General features: G+C 41.2%; 1 protein-coding gene across 3 annotated transcripts in view; it reads left to right on the plus strand.

Annotated features, from left to right (window-relative positions):
• Positions 1–8,349, plus strand: part of KCNN1 (potassium calcium-activated channel subfamily N member 1) — an 83,232-nt gene extending 74,883 nt beyond the window's left edge. For all 3 annotated transcript variants that reach the window (XM_075206852.1, XM_075206861.1, XM_075206845.1), the window contains one exon: positions 4,709–8,349. In XM_075206852.1, the coding sequence (XP_075062953.1) occupies positions 4,709–4,993 (285 nt within the window). In that variant the 3' untranslated portion in view covers positions 4,994–8,349. The remainder of the gene's footprint in view (positions 1–4,708) is intronic.
• The last annotated feature ends 11,590 nt before the right edge of the window (positions 8,350–19,939 follow it).

A 19,939-nucleotide genomic window follows, 5' to 3' on the forward strand; every position in this document is an offset into this window, starting at 1 on the left:
TTTTGTGGACAAGCAGAGTACCAATGTGTATATGTTACTTTATACATACATTTGTGTTTCCAACTCGGCTTCAGACTTATTTCTTTATTAAATGTGTCACTGTTGTGTTTTTCAATATTTATTTTATATTGTTGTGTGCATATAATAACAATTACCACTACCTCCTGAGTAACTGTAAAAAACAATCTTTTCGTGTGGAGAAAGAGGATGTGCAGCAACCTGCTATAAAGGGAATTCCTCCATATACGCACCCTCTCTACTCCTTGCATCTCAATTAAATATCTTGTCCCACAAACCTAAATTTTGTTTTTGCATGTGGGTACAATACATAGTGTATGTGTGCATCCACATAGATAGGAATGCCGTGATCTGCTTGGCTCCTCCCATCAGAAGACACAAAATTTTGCAACACCTTAGACACCACCACCTTGACTTGCAGAGTAATGCACTTCCCATAAACCAGATGTATTGACATAAAAATAGGTGCAAGACAATGTAAAACAGCATGTGCGCTACATTTTGCACCTTCATAAATGACCCTTAAGGACTACTAGTTGGTTAATCTATTCAGGTCAGGGTCCATTCCAGCATTCACTGTAAAATGTGTAGCATTCCATAGAGAGGAATCTGTGGAGTGGTCTGTCCAGTTCAGGCTAGACAGACTACAGATGCATCACAAGCACCTCGTGCATGCAGCCTAAAGGTCACTGTAATGACCAAAATATGTTCTAATTAGAGATGTTCACTGACCCCCATGTTCTGGTTTTGGTTTTGTATCTGGATTAACTTTGTGTTTTGGTTTTAGTTTTGGATATGTATTTTTCAGAAAAATTGCTAAAATATGCTAAAAAAAAATCACATAATTTTGCTCATTTTTTGCTCCTACATTATTATTAACCTTAATAACACTAATTTCAAGTCATTTGCAGTCAATTTTGACCACCTCACAGGTCACAATATTATTTTCATACAGTTTCAAACAAAGACTGCAGCAGTTCTTGCCAGTGATAAGAAGAAGGCCATTGTCATGCCTGGGCATAAGACCAACAAATCCACCTCCTATGTGTGGAATTATTTTTACCCAAATTCTGACAACAGTTGTCTAGCCATTTGTAGCATTGTAAAGCCACAGTCAGTAGAGGTAGGGACCTTAACCATCTAGGAGCCTCATCCATGTTACACCAATTGAAGCGTGTTCATGGAAAGCTCTTGGGAAAATCAGAAACTTATGCTAAAAAATAACAACAAGCAGTCCAGCATCAGCTACCTCCCTTCTCTCATCTAGATCCCAGCACCTGCAATCTACACCCCCAACACCTTCATCATCAATATCCTCACAAGTGATCGGAGTAAGTCTTGCATCCAAGTTGCTAATGCAAGATAACTCCTCCCCTATCCAGAACTCCTCAGGAGAATTCTTGAGCATTAGGCCCACTGCTGCTGCTCCTGCTACTGGAGGTGGATATTCAACACAGAAGCAGGCCAACAAGAAGACTACTAGTAGTTTACAACAATTGACTGTTAAACAATCCTTAGCAAATATATAAGATGTCACCCAGTCGCAAAGCGAATCACAAACGCCATGGCGACTATGCTAGTATTAGATCTGTGTCCAATATCCACTATTAATGCAGCTGGTTTTAGACAATTACTTGTGGTCTTGTGTCCCCATTACCAAATTCCATCACGACAGAATTTTACTAGAAAAGCTATTCCTCACCTCTACCAGAAGGTTCGTAAAAATGTCATTATTGGGATACAAAATGCCATTCTACCCACTGTACACTTAACCACATAAATGTGGACAAGCGGAACTTTGCAAACTAAAGATTATATGACTGTGACAACCCACCAGCAGGAATAGCAGCAGCATGTACCCAAGTACATCACATTTTTCAGAGGCAGGCTTCTCTGTCTATCATCTGCTTCACTAAGAGGCATATTATTATTATTATTAGTAGTAGTAGTAGTAGTAGTAGTAGTAGTAGTAGTAGTATTATCGTAGATTTGTAAGGCACCACAGTGCTCCACAGCGCCGTACAGAAGGGAAGACAAGGACATACATAAAACAAGACATATGTAAAACAAGAACAGACAAGGCAGACAAAATGAATGGAGACATGAAAACAAAGGGTATGGAGGACCCTGCTCATTAGAAAGCTTACATTCTAAAGGGAAGAGGGCACAGCTGCAACAAGAGGAGCGAGTGTGGCTCAGAGTGGAGATTGAGATAGTTGGGAGGGTGCATTAGTGTGAATAGTGTTATCGAGGATAAGGTCACCTCTAAAAAAGAGATGGGTTTTCAAAGAGCATCTAAAGATTTGAAGGCTGTGGGAAAGTCTGATTGAGCGTGGTAGGGAATTCCATAAGTGGGGAGCAGCACGGGAGAAGTCTTGAAGGCGGGAGTGAGAGGTGGTTATCAGAGACGAGACAAGGCGCAGGTCAGAGGTAATACCGCTGACAGTTTGAAAAACTAAGGGATGTCATTGGCTTATGCTGCTTGGACGCTCCTGAGGATATGTGATTTCTGATAACGCCACCAATATTGTTAGAGCATTACAGTGGGGAGAATTCCATCACATTCCCTGTTTTGCTCACACAATCAACTTGGTGGTACAGAACTTTAGAAAAAATTACAATGACATTCAGGTGATGCTGTCTGTGTCCCGAAATATTTAGTGTCATTTTCAGGATTCTGAAACAGCATGTAGGAGAATGCAGCAGCTGCAAGAAAAATAGCATTTAAGTGGAATGTACTTTAGTCCAGCACAGTGGAGAATTCTTTCCATGTTGTGCAATGTGCTGAAACCACTCGAAGTAGTCACCTGTGAAGAGAGTGCAGACACTATTAGCTTGAGTCAAGTGATTTCTCTAATTAGACTTTTTGAAAAGCAGCAAGAGAAATTGAAGGAGGAAATTAAACAAAGCAATTCCGCTAATTATGTTGGACTTGTAGATTAAGTACTTTATTTGCTTCACCAGGATCCAAGAGTTATCAACATCTTGAAATCAGATCATTACATTTTGGTAACTGTGCTTGATCCTAGGTTTAAGAGCTATGTCTTTTCTTTCTTTCCAGCTGACCCAGATCTCATGAGATGCAATGAGCTCTGGTCAGCAAGCTGACAGCTCAAGTGGTAGATGACACAATGACGTCTCCTCCTTCAGTTTCTCTGGAAATTTCTGCTAGGAAAAAACGTAGCTTTCCTAAGACACCCAGGGGTAAATGTATGAATCTCCGGATTCTTCATCTCCGGCGTGTTCAGCCTCTTCAGCGCTTAAATTTAAAGCGGCACTGCATTGTAAAGGGAAACTTCCCTTTACAATGCAGTGCCGCTTTAAATTTAAGCGCTGAAGAAGCTGAACACGCCGGAGATGAAGAATCCGGAGATTCATACATTTACCCCCCAGTGTTGATGCAGATGAGTCTGCACAACATTTTGACATTTGGTCTGGTCTAAAAGAATTGCCCAAAAATCATGACAGCTCTTCTGTAAAATGAACTACAAATTCCATGAGGAAGGCCATTACCAACAATTACATCACTTACCATCACTTCTGTGATGGTGGATTCCAGCGAGGATGAATTAGTATTGTTTGAGGATGATGTACACACTGATGAGGGTGAATATGATGACAGTGTAGATTGCAGGTGCTGAGATCTAGCTGAGAGAAGGGAGCTAGCTGATGCTGGTTTGCTTGGTAATATTTTGGGTAGAATGGCATGTTGGCAATTTTATGTTTTCTACAGTAAACTTTCACCTTTATTAGAGAGGTGTTTTTTTCTTTAAAAAGGTACAAGCTTTATATTTACATTTTTGTTTCCCTGACTTAAAACCACTATGCCCTTGAATATAGACTTTAGCACATGAGGTAGAGGGATTAGTATCATCATGACTGAGACTGGAGAGTGACAAGAACAATGCCACCCCTCCTGATTCTGTATGAGCTATGGCACAGTAGAATGTCACTGGAGACTTTTAAGAATATTGACAGCCTTATTATTACAATTTCTGTTTCAGCACTGAACCCTGCCACCTCTCCCGTTTCTTAGTGAGCTATGGTACAGTAAAATGTAAATGCAGATTTATACCAAGACTGCCAGCCCTATTATTTCTATTTCAGCAATGACAATTAGCAATGGAGCTCTCCTCTTTGTGTTTTACCTATATAACACAGTACAATGTGACTGCATTGGTAATTTGCATTAAAAACTCATGTGTCAGTAGATGGTGCACTCTCCCATGTGACAGACCTCTTTGCACACCCCAATGGTATCTCGGACATGCACAGGGAATTTAATGAGTTCTCTGAAGGTTCAACATTTGGAATACACAGTCCAAGTGTGATTTATTCCATTGGAAAAGCACTGATAAGAATGACTCAATTCATTGAAGTTCTCAAAGTCCTTCAAGTGCTCATCTCCATCCCTCTTTGCTTGCCATATGAACTTGCATATTTTGGTCAATGTGTGTAAGAGCCTCTATGTAAAATTCCTTTTTATGCACACCCCTTTAAATAAATTATTTTCAAAGGATTAAATGTTGTATTTATTAAATGATATTGAAATTACTAGATAAAAACACTGAAATAGTATCCTTTCTATGTCCATGTGATAAAAAAAATTCTGTAGCTGTTAAATGTACTTATCTAAACTAATACTGTTACTGTATACAATTATTAACATAACTCTTTTACTCTCACACAGACACAGAATGTGATGTATGACCTAATGTCTGAGCTTCAAGAACGTAATGATGACCTCGAGAAGAGAATTATAACCCTGGAAACCAAGATTGACACTCTAAATGGCTCCCTTCATGCTCTTCCGGGGCTGATTGCTCAGGCACTGCTTCGAGAGCAGGGAGAACTCTTCCTCTTGCGTTCCCATAGACCCTTTCCCCCTTCTAACAGCTCGGACAATTCATGGAGCCCCCCACGGAGACGTACCTCTCCTTCCACTGCCCCGCACACTTCTTCAGACAGCGGCTGAGGAGGGAAGAGGACAGATGGAGACCAGGGTGGGAGTGGTGGAGTGAAGACTTAACAAGCTCACCTTTTATCCATAGCCACTATGTGGTTTGATTATGTCAGCTTTTTTTCTTAAAAGCCTTGGATATTTGTTAACCCCTGAGGGTTCTTTGAAAATGCTGGAGTGAAAGTTCTATCAAAAACTAAAAAATATCTATATAAAAATGTTTGTGTAAACACGCACACGAGAGTACGCGCAGTGGCGCGATTATCCCTCTCTCTGCCACAGGCTAACCCTGTGCATTGATGGGGAGTAGTCCAGTCTAGATAGGTTTCTAAATCAGTCTGCTAAAAACTTTCCCAAATTGTATTTATTTTCTTTAATAGAGTTAAGGCTGTCTGCCATGTGTTGTGTTTTTAATAAGACAAACACCTCTGTTCTGAGCCTTGCAACTTCGTGTATCAAATAGTGATGGGCAGTCAGCCATATTTTTTTAAGAAGCCCCGCCAAAAGAAAATAAATATTAATTAATATATTTTGAAGAGCCACATATGAATGGGGTGAGACTGTATGTAACCTTACTGTTGTCAGAGGGATTTGCAACATTCATCTGGCAAGAAGGGGTTAAGTTGTAAGTGGGCCATAAGTTGGTCTTAATGTACGTGTGTGTGTTTACATATGTTATGTATATATAAATATATTCAGATATATTTATATATATAGAAGTATACAAGAGAGAAAAAGCTCTGTATTTTTTTAAACATGCGTTACTGGAGTGGTGTAATATGTAATATACCAGTGTTACTGCCCCACTGGGTGGCAAACATTTTTGTAGAGGGGCCAAGGTGTATGGTGTATGAGATTGGCATCTGGTTCTTAAAGAAAACTATGGCCCATAAAGCAGAATCATATATACTCTATAGTTATTCTATTGATTTCAAGACATTTCTGTCTAAGCGTTAGAAGTGCAGGGCAGGTGATATCATTACATTAAATGCAGGGATGGTCCCCATATTGTTGACGGACACAGAAAAGCCAGTTGGACAGCCCTATCCTAAGACAAACCACAGTTTGTTTAGATGTAGTGCAGTGATTTTCTTCTAAAACAGAGCCTGGTATCCCAATTGGTGAAATCTACTCCTTCCTGTAGTAAATCTACAACCAAGTTCAAGATTCTGGATTTACCCGTATGCATGTGCAATCCAAACAATATTCCATACCTTTGTTTATTATGGCCTAGGATCTACAAGTAGATGCTGTTCCATAACATCAATTCCAATTAAACATGGTAATATGTTTAAATTAAGTTTAGCCTTTAGGATGTTATGAAGTGTTACTGACTTTTTTCCTAAGTAAAAATGTGAACAGTATTATTTAGAACCAGATCCAATCACAACCTGACACCCAGCCCACATATCCCCCTATTGCACCCATAGGGCAGTGTAGGGCTCTATGATGCCCCCTTAGGAGGGTTGTAGTCTTCCCAAGGACACTGTTGGCTTCTGCAATGGTTTAGTCCTATCTTAGGCCATTCAACTTTAAAGAATAATTACATCCAAAACTAATAAATTGGTTTTAGGTGGAATTCAATAATGATATGATAAAATAATTCTACTTACCTTTCATCAAGCATTACCCTGATGGCTTCAATGGTCCAGTTCTGCAATCCTCTATCCTAGATGAGCAACATGTTCAAAACTGATCCCCAGAATATTATCCTCATTCCACATTTGGGCATGGAGTTATGCACATTATACCAATGGAATTTGTCCTTAAGTGTTTTGTGAAGAATGCCCCTTAAATTATTGTTCTTACTGGAATACCCCTGTCATTGTTGTTCAACACAGACTTCTGCCCCAACCATACCACTGTATTCATTCCAGCTCGTATTATAGACTATGATTACGGAAAGTGAAATATACAATACAGAATGGCCCCTCTGTGAAATGGCTAAGTGAAAACACGATTACGATTGTATTTCTGGATCTTCTTCGCTACTCTCACTAATCTCTTCTACTAAGGAATACCAAACCAACTACAGTGTTTTACATGTCCTTCTCCCATAAATTTCCCATGCACATAAATGGGAAATTCAAGGAAAAGGGGTATTGAAAACCCCACTGCTTATAGGCATCAGTCAAAATGTAGTGTGCAATGGGATCTCAGTGCTGGACCATTGGAGCCTTCAGCAGAACTGCCGAATAGCACTGGACAAAGGTATGTAGAATTTGTCATTTTACCTTATCTCAAATCACCCAAAATTATGTTTTTTTTGTTTTGGGTGGAATTCTTCTTTAAGTGGGAAATGTTTTATGGATTAATAAGGTTATAGGTCAGTCAATTGAAAATACATATATATTTCATTTTTAAAGGTAGCATTTCAGTGCACATGAATAGTAAATATTTGTGACGGTAGCTGCCATTGGCATTGGTAATGGAATTGGCATGGCAACTACAGGATTGACTTGGGTGTGTTATAATGTAATGTTATACAAGTAGGGGTAAATATGTTATTGACATTGCTAGAATGGTATTTTCTAGATTGATGAAAGATATCATAAAATGTAAACAAATCCAAAACAACAGCTTTGTGTTTTAGATTTGGTATGATTATATGAGAAAAAAATGTGTGGAAAATATAATTAAATAAAAAAAAGACTATTAATATACCAATAAATAGAAAAAAAAATATAAAGAGATTAGGGAAAATTGTATCCACTATTAATTTTCTTAGGTTATTCTATGTAGTCTGAAAGTTGGGAGATGGAATATGTAGCATGATATATTTAAATGACCTATACATACATGAAAATACAATTTGTAAACCTTAAAGAGTTATTTTCCTGGTCATATTTTAACTGTTTAAAATATGACCAGCTTTAAAAAATGAGGCATTGTTGGGTCAGTTCAATAGCGTGTAATGCCATTTATTCCATCTGTCACAGCATCATTATTCTGAGGGAAAATGTTGCTGTTGTATAAATGTTGAGTTTTTTTAATGGATAATACCAGGGCAAACAGGGTAAGCATGTATGTTTTATCTGAATATATATATAATGGGGGCAATGACTACCATCCGGAACCTAGTCTGCTTCCGACTTCACTCCAAAGCAGGGATTATCACTGTGCAAGATTAACCACTTCTCAACTCTAAATTGTGTTCACAGTCCATTCAGCATTGAAGAGGTTAAAATAACCCCTGCATTTTAGGAAGGGTTGGTAATGTTAGGTACCCAGCTCTCACTAGTAATATCTAATTTCTAGGTTTTTATTTTAAAGGAGGTAAAAAGGGACACTTAGAATCTATAACCAGTTTTCTAGAAAAGATCAGAATGCCACAGATCTAGAAAAAGAAATAAATTCTGTTGGAGACTTTTTATGGCTTTGTGTCATTGTGTGAATGTTCAATTTTGTGCTATACGTTTAACCTGTGCTTAATTTGTGCTGGAACACAGCAGAACGCTGTCCTGCAGCCCCAACTCTGAAGTACATTTCGCTTATATGGTCTTTGGGCAGCCTGAGCCCACTGGGGACAGTACAGCCCTTCTCCACATCACACTCCAAGGCTGCTGCCAGCGTGAACTGAGCAAAGCCACAGTATGGATGAAAGATCTGTATTGGTATCCTGCTATAAGGTAACACTGGTGATTTTTCATGCCTGACAATCAAAGTATATATTTGTAAATAATTCTGTATAATTCCCACACTGACAAGACATAAATGGATTTTTGGTATCACTAAGAGAACTTATTTGCAAGGCTTAAACGCAGAAGAGTTAGTAAGGTGTTACACTTGTTGCCTGCAGACCCGACTCTGACACCAGAATTTAATGGGGGAGCTGGAGCCTACCTTCCCTGAGGCTGCACAAGACAGGTGCCAGTTACCCCACAGAGTAGAAAAGATATATGCATGGGAGAGCAGGAAGATTTTTGTGAGTCAGTCTTGCTGTCCAAACCAACCACAGCCGTTTTTGTCAGGTCACAAACAAAAGTGTGACTAGAACTTGGGGGCACATAGCAAAATTTTGAAGGTGCTCCCAAAGCTTCTAGGGCCCTACCCTAACCTTAAGTATGTATAATTATTATTTCTTTATATAGCACCACCAAAATACACAGCACTTTACAGAGACTATTTTAATCACTCACATCAGTCCCTGCCCTATTGGAACTTACAGTCTAAATTCTCTATCATACAAACACATGCTAGGGTCCATTTTCCAGCAGGCAACTAGTATGTTTTTGCCCTGTGGGAGGGAGCCCAAGCACCAAGTGGAAACCCATACAAACATAAACACATCCATACAGATAGTGTCCTAGCTATAATCAAACCTATAGCAACACACTTTTAGGCAATGTTAACTAATGTTCCACTGTACTACCACATGGAAAATGGCAAGATGTAAGTTAGTGCCAGGGGAGAGGAAGATTACTGTTTTCATTGTCATAAATGACCTCTGTTGTGCCAACACCTGAAAATACATTTTACTGAAAATTTTATAAAAAATGTAGTAAAGATTATACTGACCTAACCTTTTTTTTTGTGGATGAAAACGTTACTTCTTTTTTACATTGGCAGACAGTAAATGTACTGATGGTTGGCACCCCCATCATTGTACTGAAGTTTACATTTGTTCACATTTCATGGCAAGTGAGAATAATTTAGGAATGCAGGTGATCCCACAGCAGCATTGTTACCTATTAATACTGAACTTTATCTAAACATTGTTTCCCAAAGGAACAGTGTTCAAGAATGCAAATGTGTCAAACATTAATATGCAATATGAACAAATATATATTCATAACAAACTAGTAACATTTCTACTTTACAGCGTCAATGTAGACTCTACATCATACAGTCTACACCACACATTAAAAGGGTGTTTTAAAGGAAATGTCAGAAGCCGTCCCCGCACGCACAGTAGGTGCCAGGGACGGCTGCCTTCTCTGCCCCCACTCGTGCGCCCCATTGCTAGGCAACGGGACGTTACTTCTGGTTTTCGGTCCGGCAGCATGGGCGCATATACAGACTATCGCGTCTCTGTTGCCAGGCAGCCTCTTCCTATCGGCTGTCAGCTGTTCTGGCCACCGATTTCATTGCCACCAATGAGAGAGCTCTTTCCTCTATTTATATCTGGCTCTGGAGCCATTAGGGTGCAAGAGTATCTAGGTCACCCCTATGTTGCAACATCCTTGTCAGTTTACAAGACTTCTGCCTGTTTCCCTGGATTCTGACCCGGTTCTGCCTGACTTTCCTTTTGGATCACCCTTTGTTTATACTGATCTGCTGGTTCTGACCCCTGGCTTCCTGACTCTGCTTCTGATTGGTCCTTCGGTACCTGTATTGCCCACACGGATTGACCTCGGACTGCACAACTATGTTGATTCACCTAACACTTCGCTGGTAGCTATCTGGGAGGGCCGTGACCTCCACGTCTTTTGCAGCGAATCCCAAACTCCCTTGCGGGGGTCCCTGGTGAAGACCGCAAACATGTTAGACTTCACACCTCTCGATTTAGCAGCTCCAATACCGGCAGGTAAGACCTTCAGAGTTTATTTATTCAGTGACAGTATACTCATGTCTTCTGAAGGTCCTGGGGAACCGTTGTCCCTAGATTTATTTTTCCATCTGGTCCACAAGGTCGAACAAAATAACTCAGAGTTGTTATGATTCTGTTCAAAAATTAAATCCTTATAATTATAGCCACAGAGCCAGAAATGTGATACAAACATTAAACTGTTTATTACAGCAAAAAAACACAGTCCAGGTTAAAAATAAAGAGAGACCAGTTCAGGCTTGATAAATCAACAGACTTCCGGGTATAGCAAAATAGCAGGTAAATGATACTGAAAGTACAGCTGAAGCCAGATGACAGCAATAACCAGGAGTTCTCAGGAATTATTAGCCAGTAGTGTGTCCAGGTATGAGACAGACATCAGGTAGGTTTCCAGGAGAAAAGGTTCAAGTGAGTATCAGGAGCTGGCTAAAACAAGGATCTCCACAGAAAGAGCAAATAACAAAGCAGGTAATCCAGGGACAAACAAACATTAGCAGGCTCAGGAACATCAATGACCAGCAAGGAAGGCTGGAAGAAGCAGGTATATTAACTAGCTGTGCTAGTTAACCCCTGATAGTGGGAAAAGACAACACAGTGGCACCTCTGGTGTTCCACAGTTAAGGCAGGATAACATAACAGAGCCCAAAATATTCCCAGAGGCAGATCATAACACGAGCAGGCCTAACTACTACTGTACTCAGTGGGTTCTTTCTCGTCTGGATTCACTTCAGGCCTCTTTAGCTGCCTCTCAGGCTGTGGCTGTTACCACTTCCAGAACTAGTCCATCCGCTTCAGCTACTGCGGCAGTCTTGTTTTCCTCATTGCGACTCCCGCTATTGGAAAAATTTGATGGAGATCCCAAAAGAGGCAAGAATTTTTGAACCAATGTTCTATGTAGAGATGGGCGGGCTCGGTTCCCTGAGATCCGAAATCAACCGAATTTAGGGTATCTGAGTACCGATCCGAGTACGCTCGGTACTCTCCCGCCCATTCGGTTTCGAAATCGAGGCAAAATATCATCGTGACGTATTCGTTTTTCTGAGCTCGAATCTCGCGAGATTTAAAAAGCATAAATACCCACCTCCACAGCAATCCATCGCCATTTGACAGGGAGAGAGCAGGGTTAGGTCACACTGGCTATATCAGCGCAGGGACAGTGATTGATTGTATTCAATAGCATTGTAATCAGTTGTAACAGCAGTAAGAGGAGAAGAGAGGAGGGTTTTTTGTTCAGTTTCTGGCACTCCAAGTGCTATTGGTGTGTCCCCCATTGTTTTGCAGAAATTTATCTGGCTGTGAAAAAAGAACTATATAGCAGCACATTAATAAAGAAATATATTTATATATTTAGCACTTCCATTTGCTATTGGGGTGTCCCCCATTGTTTTACAGAAATGTATCTGGCTGTGAAAAAAGAACTATATAGCAGCAGTGTCAAAAATAATTTGTAGCACTACAAGTGCTTTGGGCTCAGAATGGATTCAAAGCAGTCCACATATGAGCAACCAGGTTCTGTCACCTGTCCTGAAGGTAGTGTTCCCAGTACGTCATCTGGGAAAGGCGATGTCAAACTACACCGTCTTTTTAAATCTCCAAAAAAAAACACACAAAAATTTACGGTGTTGAAGCGAAAACAAAGTCTAACTGAGGAAAAGTTAACTGCCGATAAAAAAAAATTGCCAACATGCCATTCTACACACGTAGTGGCAAAGAGAGAATGAGGCCTTTGCCTTTCTCTATTAGTGGCAGATCCAAAAATGTTACCGAGCCTACAAGTGGTGCACAACTACTGTTACGCGTCAAAGCCGAGCTGCAAGATAACAGTAAGGCATTAGAGGATAATGTTTGCTCTGAATCAGAAATGACACCAATCCCTGTGGAGAGTCCATCCAACAGTGGTATGTCTAATCGTGAGCATTCTGTTAGTGTACCCGTAAAGAAGGGCACTTTCAGCAGTTCTGCTGATGTGTGCCTGAACAGCCTGAGTGTAGCCGGTGATACACCAATTGAGGATACCACTTTGGAATTAGATGAGGGGGAGATTTGTGTAGGCAACGAGGGCACTAATGAGGATGTTGATGAGGTTGTTTGTGTAAGTCCTGCACCAGTGGCAGCAGTTCTTGCACGTGACAAGAAAAAGGCCATTGTCATGCCTGGCCATAAAACAAAAAAATCCACTTCTTATGTGTGGAATTATTTCTACCCAAATTCAGACAACACTTGTCTAGCCATTTGTAGTGTATGTCAAGCCACAGTCAGTCGAGGGAGGGACCTTAACCATCTTGGAACCTCGTCTATGTTACGCCATTTAACTAGAGTTCATGGCAAAGTGTTGGGAAAAGCTGAAACTTCTTCCAAGAAAAAAAACAGCACTCCATCATCAGCTAAGACCATCCGGTCACCGACATCCCGACGGCTACAAAATACACCCACCACACCATCCTCATCAATCTCCTCAGTAGCGCTCGGAGTTAGCCCTGCATCCCACTTATTAAGGCTGGATGACTCCTGCACTCTCATTGATTCCTCTGAAGAAAGCGTTAGTCCCACTGCTGCTGCTGTTGTTGCTGCTGGGGGTGAAACGTCAGCCCAGAGGCAGGTCAAGAAAATGAGCAGTCCTACATTTCAGCAATTAACTGTGAAACAATCATTTGCGAGGGGAAGCAAATATGACAGCAGTCACCCAGTCGCCAAGCGAATCACAGACGCCATGGCTGCAATGTTAGTGTTAGATCTGCGTCCAATCTCCACAATAAACGCAGCTGGTTTTTCACAGTTAATTGAGGTTTCGTGTCCACGTTACAGAATTCCATCGCAACACCATTTTTCTCGTAAAGCTATTCCACAACTATACCAAAAAGTGTGTAAAAATGTAGAGATTGCGCGGAAAAATGCCATTTTGCCCACTGTCCACTTAACCACAGATATGTGGACAAGTGGAAGTGGCCAAACCAAAGACTATATGACTGTGACAGCCCACTGGGTTGGTCATTCACCTTCAACAGCAGGAACAGGAGCAGCATGTACACCACTACGTAACATTTGTCACAGGCAGGCCACTCTTGGTATCACCAGCTTCACTAACAGGCATACAGCTGACAATTTGTTACGCAAACTTAGAGATGTGATTGATACATGGCTTATACCAATTGGACTCTCCCCAGGATATGTAATTTCTGATAACGCCAACAATATAGTGCGAGCATTACAGCTGGGTGATTTCTAGCACATTCCCTGTTTTGCTCACACCATTAATTTGGTGGTGCAGAGCTTCCTACGAAATAACCGTGAGGTGCAGGAGATGCTTTCGGTTGCCCGTAAAATTTCAGGCCATTTCAGGCATTCAGCCACAGCATGTAGGAGATTACAGCAGCTCCAAGAGCAGTTTAACTTGCCCTGCCACCAACTTAAGTAAGAGGTGGTAACTAGGTGGAATTCCACCCTGTACATGCTTCAGAGGATGGAGGAACAGCGCAAAGCCATCCAAGCATATTGCACAAGCCATGACATTGGGAAAGGAGGGGGGATGTATTTCACTCTTGCACAGTGGGGAATCCTTTCAATGCTGTGCAAGGTGCTGAAACCATTTGAAGTTGTGACTTGTGAGGTGAGTGCAGACTCTGCTAGTTTGAGCCAAGTCATTCCTTTAATTAGACTATTGGAAAAGCAGCTTGAGAAACTGAAGGAGGAGCTGAAAGCAAGCAATTCAGCAAAGTATGTTGGCCTTGTCGATCAAGTACTTCATTCGCTTCACAATGATCCTCGAGTTATTAAGATCTTGAACTCGGATCAGTATGTTTTGGCCACTGTGCTTGATCCAAGGTTTAAGACCTACATTGAGTCTTTACTTGTAAATGAGCGAGATGTGAACTGTTGCAAGGAGCTATTGCTCAGCAAGTTGGCCGCTGAACTGGGCCTCGGCTTGACTACGTGTCCTCCTTCACTTTCTCAAGCAGCTGCTGCTCGTAAAAAATTTAATTTCCCAAAAAGAAGCAGGGAAGACGCAGGGGGCAGAACAGAACAATTTAACATCTGGGCTGGTTTGAAGGATTTTTCTAAAAAATGTGTCACCTTGCCCATAACTCCATCCAATACGAGTATAAACATGCAAAGGATGGTGGAGGATTACTTTCAAGAGGTAATTGATATGGAAATGTCAGACAGTCCCTTTCCTTACTGGGAAGAAAAGCAGGCCATTTGGAAACCCATGTAGAAACTTGCTTTGCAATACCTAAGTTGCCCACCCTCCAGTGTGTACACTGAACGAGTATTCAGTACAGCCGGGAACTTAGTCAGTGATCGCCGTAGAAGGTTACTTCCAAAAAATGCGGCGACAATGATGTTTATAAAAATGAACTACATCTTCCACGAGGAAGGCCTTCACCATCAAAGACATCCAAGCACTGACTGTTTTCTAATGGCGGATTCAAGCGGCGATGAATTGATTGTCTGTGATGATGACGTACACACTGATGAGGGTGAGGATGAAGATCCAGATGATGACGATAACATATTTTTAAAATTTTCTATTTAAGTCTAGGGTTCAATCTACCCCCAAAGAGGAAAGGGACTTGGGGCATTTCCATATCACGTACCATCTTGAAAGGTTGCTGTTTTGGCAATATTCTCATTATGGGTAGGGTGTCATACACAGACTGACCCCAAACTGCCTTTGTCCATTTCAAACAATATTGTACAGTCTATAACGGCTGACTTTTTTTTGTGTTTTCTACAACTGGAGGGGGGCCTATAGAGACAGAAACCAAACTGCCTTTGTCCATTTATTTACATATTTAACTATAAGTGTAGGTTGTAATATACACCCAAAGACGATGGCTGCATTGCCAATATGCATTGATGGAGAGGAAGACAATCTGGTTTGTATGTAGAATTAATGAAGGCCTACCTACCAGGAATTAAACAGTTTTTTTTATAATTTATTAGCTTTTCAATTACATTATTCATTCAAGAAACAGGTGGAGCACTAAATTTGGTTATTTTAGGCCCAAAAATATTGATTTTCCAACAAAATAGCAAAACAAAACCAAACAAAACCAAAACCAAAACACTCAATGGCGGTTTTGCAAAACCAAAACCAAAACCAAAACATGACGGTAATCCAGATCCAAAACCGAATACAAAACCAAAACACGGGGGTCAGTGACCATCTCTAGTTCTATGCAACTTTGAATGTAATTCCAGGTCTTTTCCCTTTGAGCACACTAAATTTTCTTACATAATTTCCCTGCTAGGGCCTCTCCCTTATGGGAACGGGACGATCCTCTACTACAGAACGCCTCATCCTTCATTGAAGCCTTCCGTTAAATATTTGACGAACTTGGCTGGGTTTCTTCTGCAGCGTCAAGCCTTCTGTCCCTGCATCAAAGTAACCAAACTGTTGGACAATATGCAATTCAGTTCCATACTTTGGCATCCGAGCTTAAATGGAACAATAAGGCACTTGTGGCAACCTTCTGCAAAGTCTGGCAGACCGTATTAAGGATGAATTGGTCTCTCGCGAACTCCCTGCCATTTTGGACACCCTCATTTCCTTTTTCTTTTGATCTCCGTTTCCAGGAAATTAATCAAGAAAAGTTTTCTAGGCGTTTTGTTCCTCACCTTGCTCCTCGTTTTCAAAACCCGAATCTGGTTCCTCCTGATGAACCCATGTAAATAGGATGATCCAGGCTGCCCCAGAAGTAAGAGAGAAAAGTTTTAAGCAGAACCTCTGTTTATACTGTGGGGAGCCTGCCCATCTTTTGTCCACTTGTCCTAAGAGGCCGGGAAACGCTCCTTCTAGTCTGTGACATGGAGGCCGTTCTAGGAGTCAAACTTTCCACTCCCTACTCTACCTTGAAACCAGACTTCATGATGTCGATTTCTCTGGACACTCCTTGCAGCCCCTATGTGACCTCTGCCTTTGTGGACTCCAGCGTCGCCGGAAATTTCATCTCACCTGAAATTTGCCTCAACCGTTGTTTCTCAATGCTGTAGATGGAAATCATGTCATTAACAGTTCCATCTCCAGGGTCTCTTCTTCTGTTTCGGTTGAAGGTAGGAGTTTTGCATTCGGATTGAATTTCTGGTATTACCCCAGTCCATCAATTCAGTCATCCTGGGCCTCCTATGGCTCAAATTACATGCACATTAGTTTGATTGGAGTTCTGCACAGGTCACTTCTTAGGGTCCTCAGTGTTTCAAGAATTGTCTCCTTGCTGTAAAACCTAACAAACTGGCTACGTCCACCATCCCTTGCCATGTGCTCTCTTCACAACTGGAGCTTCCAGCACCCTATGCCTCCTTTCGGGACGTTTTCTGCATATAATCTAATCCGGATCTGCGAGGGGGATGAATGGAAGACTGCTGTTAGTACTCGCGATGGGCACAATGAGTACCTCATCATGCCTTTTGGGCTCTGTAATGCTCCAGCAGTGTTTCAATCTTTTGTTAACGAGATCTTTCGAGATCTGTTCTACAAATCGGTGGTAGTATATCTGGATGATATATTAATTTTTTTACCCATCCTTCTCATGTGAGGGAAGTTCTGTCTCGCCTTCGTCAGAACAGTATTTTTTGTAAACTCTAGAAATGTGTTTTTGAGGTTTCTCAGATTCAGTTCCTCGGATACCTAGTCTCCGGTTCAGGATTGCAAATGGACCCAGAAAAGGTTTCTGCAATCATTAATTGGCCTCGACCCCTAGGCTTGAAGGCTATACAACGTATTATTGGGTTCACTAATTATTATAGACAATTTGTTAACAATTTTCCACTCTGATTGCTCCCATCACAGCTTTCACTCGAAAATCAGCAAACCCGAGGAATTGGTCTCCTGAAGCTATTGCAGCATTTTTCTCTTTCTGGAAGTTGATTCCTCTGCGGTTGGCGTAGTAGCAGTCCTTTCGCAAGAATCTTCTTCTGGTGACCTTTGTCCTTGTGGATTCTTTTCTAAAAAAAATTCCACCTTTGAACATGATTATGGGATTTGTGGCAAGGAGTTACTTGCCTTTAAGTCAGCTCTAGAAGAATGGAGCCACCTTCTTGATGGAGCCCTTCACCCGGTCACAGTCTTCACTGACCACAAGAATCTAATCTATCTCCGGGGTGCCTGCTGCTTGAACCCTCATCAGGAGAGGTGGTCTTCCTTCTTTGATCGATTCGACATCTGTCTAGCACAGATAACTACTACCAGAATTAGACACACAGTTCTATTACAGCTATTTTAACTCTATAAACACATAGCACGGAAATACATTAGGAATTCAGGCAAATACATGTAACTATGCAGTCCATTAGGTAGTGTCAACACAATTCTCTGCTTTTCTTTCTTAATTTGATCAGGCATTTAGCAACCAGTTGGAACAAAGCACGTCCCGTTCCCCCCAGGCTCCTCGTTGTATCGTTCTCCTCAAACAACACTTGGTTCCAGTAGACTGTTAATACTCTACAATAAAGGTGGCCTATACATTACACAATGTGGTATATTAGTCTGTCTAATCAATAGTGATATTTAGACAATCTCTCCCTCGATTCCTGACACTTGTTTCTCAGTTTATATAGCAGATTGGTAGCATCTTCAGATGTGCCAAATTCTCTCTCCAACGCAAATACATGCAATTTCCATCGTTGTGCCCCACGGACTCTCCATTAGTCTTTGTTTCTTGGACGTTTTTAGGACAGTGCCACTACTCTTAATATAAGAAGACAGTATCTTTCCATGTCTCACAGGTTGGATAACCGAGAAAGGTCTTAATCATCTATATCCACCATTATGCTGAGATTTCCGCAAATGCTCTATGATTTTATTCACACAACATCTGTCTAGCAAAGATAACTAATACCAGAATTGCACACACAGTTCTATCAAAGCTACTTTAATTTTATAAACACATAGCATGGAAATACAATTTGAAGTCAGGCAAATACAGGTAATTATGCAGTTTCTGCTACAGGGTAGTGTCAACACAATTCTCTCTATCTCTTTCTTAATTGGACCAGGCATTTAGCAACCAGATAGAGCAAAGCACCGCCCCGTTCCCCTTAGGCTCCTCATTATATCGCTCTCCTCAAACAACACTTGGTTCTTGTAGACTGGCATTACTCCACAATAAAGGCGGCCTGGTATGACTGAATCACTATTAAATAACTTTTGGTATAAATTCATTTAAAGCAAATAGCGCAGGCCACTGATTTATATAATTGCACATGCACTTATTTTTGATATTGTGTATATTGTGAGATAGGAAATCGTTATTTCTGAGACCAGGGGGTAAATGTATGAACATGCGGGTTCTTCAACAATCGCGTGTTCAGCGTGTTCGGCGATTAAATTTCAAGCGGCGCTGCATTGTAAAGGGAAGTTTCCCTTTACAATGCAGCGCCGCTTGAAATTTAATCGCCGAACACGCTGAACACGCGGGTGTTGAAGAACCCGCATGTTCATACATTTACCCCCAGGTTAGAAAATTTGATTTTCCTGTTATGACATTTCAAAAGCAAACACCTTATTTCTGATGTATATCTGATACAATAAGTCTTTGTTTTGAAAGCCTTTTGCATATCTTGGTGCGAGGAAATACTTTGTTGTACCTGTCTAAGCTAAATGTTTGATTTCTGATAAGCATTTGTAAGTCTGTTGTGTAGTGTAGAGGATGTGTCCTTATTAAGGCTAATTAAGTCTATTCAATGTGAGTGACCAACACTTGAATGCACAACAGGGGGGCCTGTTACCTGAGTGCAGATCCTGTTAGACAGACAGGAACTCTAAACAATGGAGACAGAACATCTGAAGGGGGAATGTGGAAGTTAAATTGTGTTGAATGCAAAACTAGATTACATCCTGAGATCTGATGGAAATCAAGTTGATATGGAAGTTCAATTATTAGATGCAAAATTAGATTACATCCTGAGGGAATATTCTAGACGGGTTGGAGCCAGCTAGGTCCAAGGGGCTGGCTTACCTCTTCTAGGAGTTATGTCAGAACTGTATAAAAGGTGAGCTGTGTCAGCATGTAATGTATCATTCTGATGTTCCATCTGACCTGACTACTGATACCTCTAATCAGTGGAACTGTCCATGTCAGGACACTTGAGCAATAAACATCACTCTGCTTCAAAGACCTGCTTCAAAGAACTTCTTCAATACTGCTGTAATCCTGTGACCTGTCGATTAGAACCTAAATCTAATCTGTTCTCCGGCTGTCTGAGGTTTGGACCCAAGATTTTCCATTACCATTGCCCTGCCTGCTCAGGGCCGGATTTACCGCTAGGCAACCTAGGCAACTGCCTAGGGCCTAGCGGTACCCAGAGGGCCCAGTCAGGACTGGCGGTGAGTGGGGTAGGCAAGGCTCCCCTCCGCCTGCCATCCCTCTCTGTCCGCCGATATCCTAAAATAAGCTGCGGCCGGAAACAGAGTA

Source organism: Mixophyes fleayi, chromosome 1 (assembly GCF_038048845.1).
Source record: "Mixophyes fleayi isolate aMixFle1 chromosome 1, aMixFle1.hap1, whole genome shotgun sequence".
NCBI lineage: Eukaryota > Metazoa > Chordata > Amphibia > Anura > Limnodynastidae > Mixophyes > Mixophyes fleayi.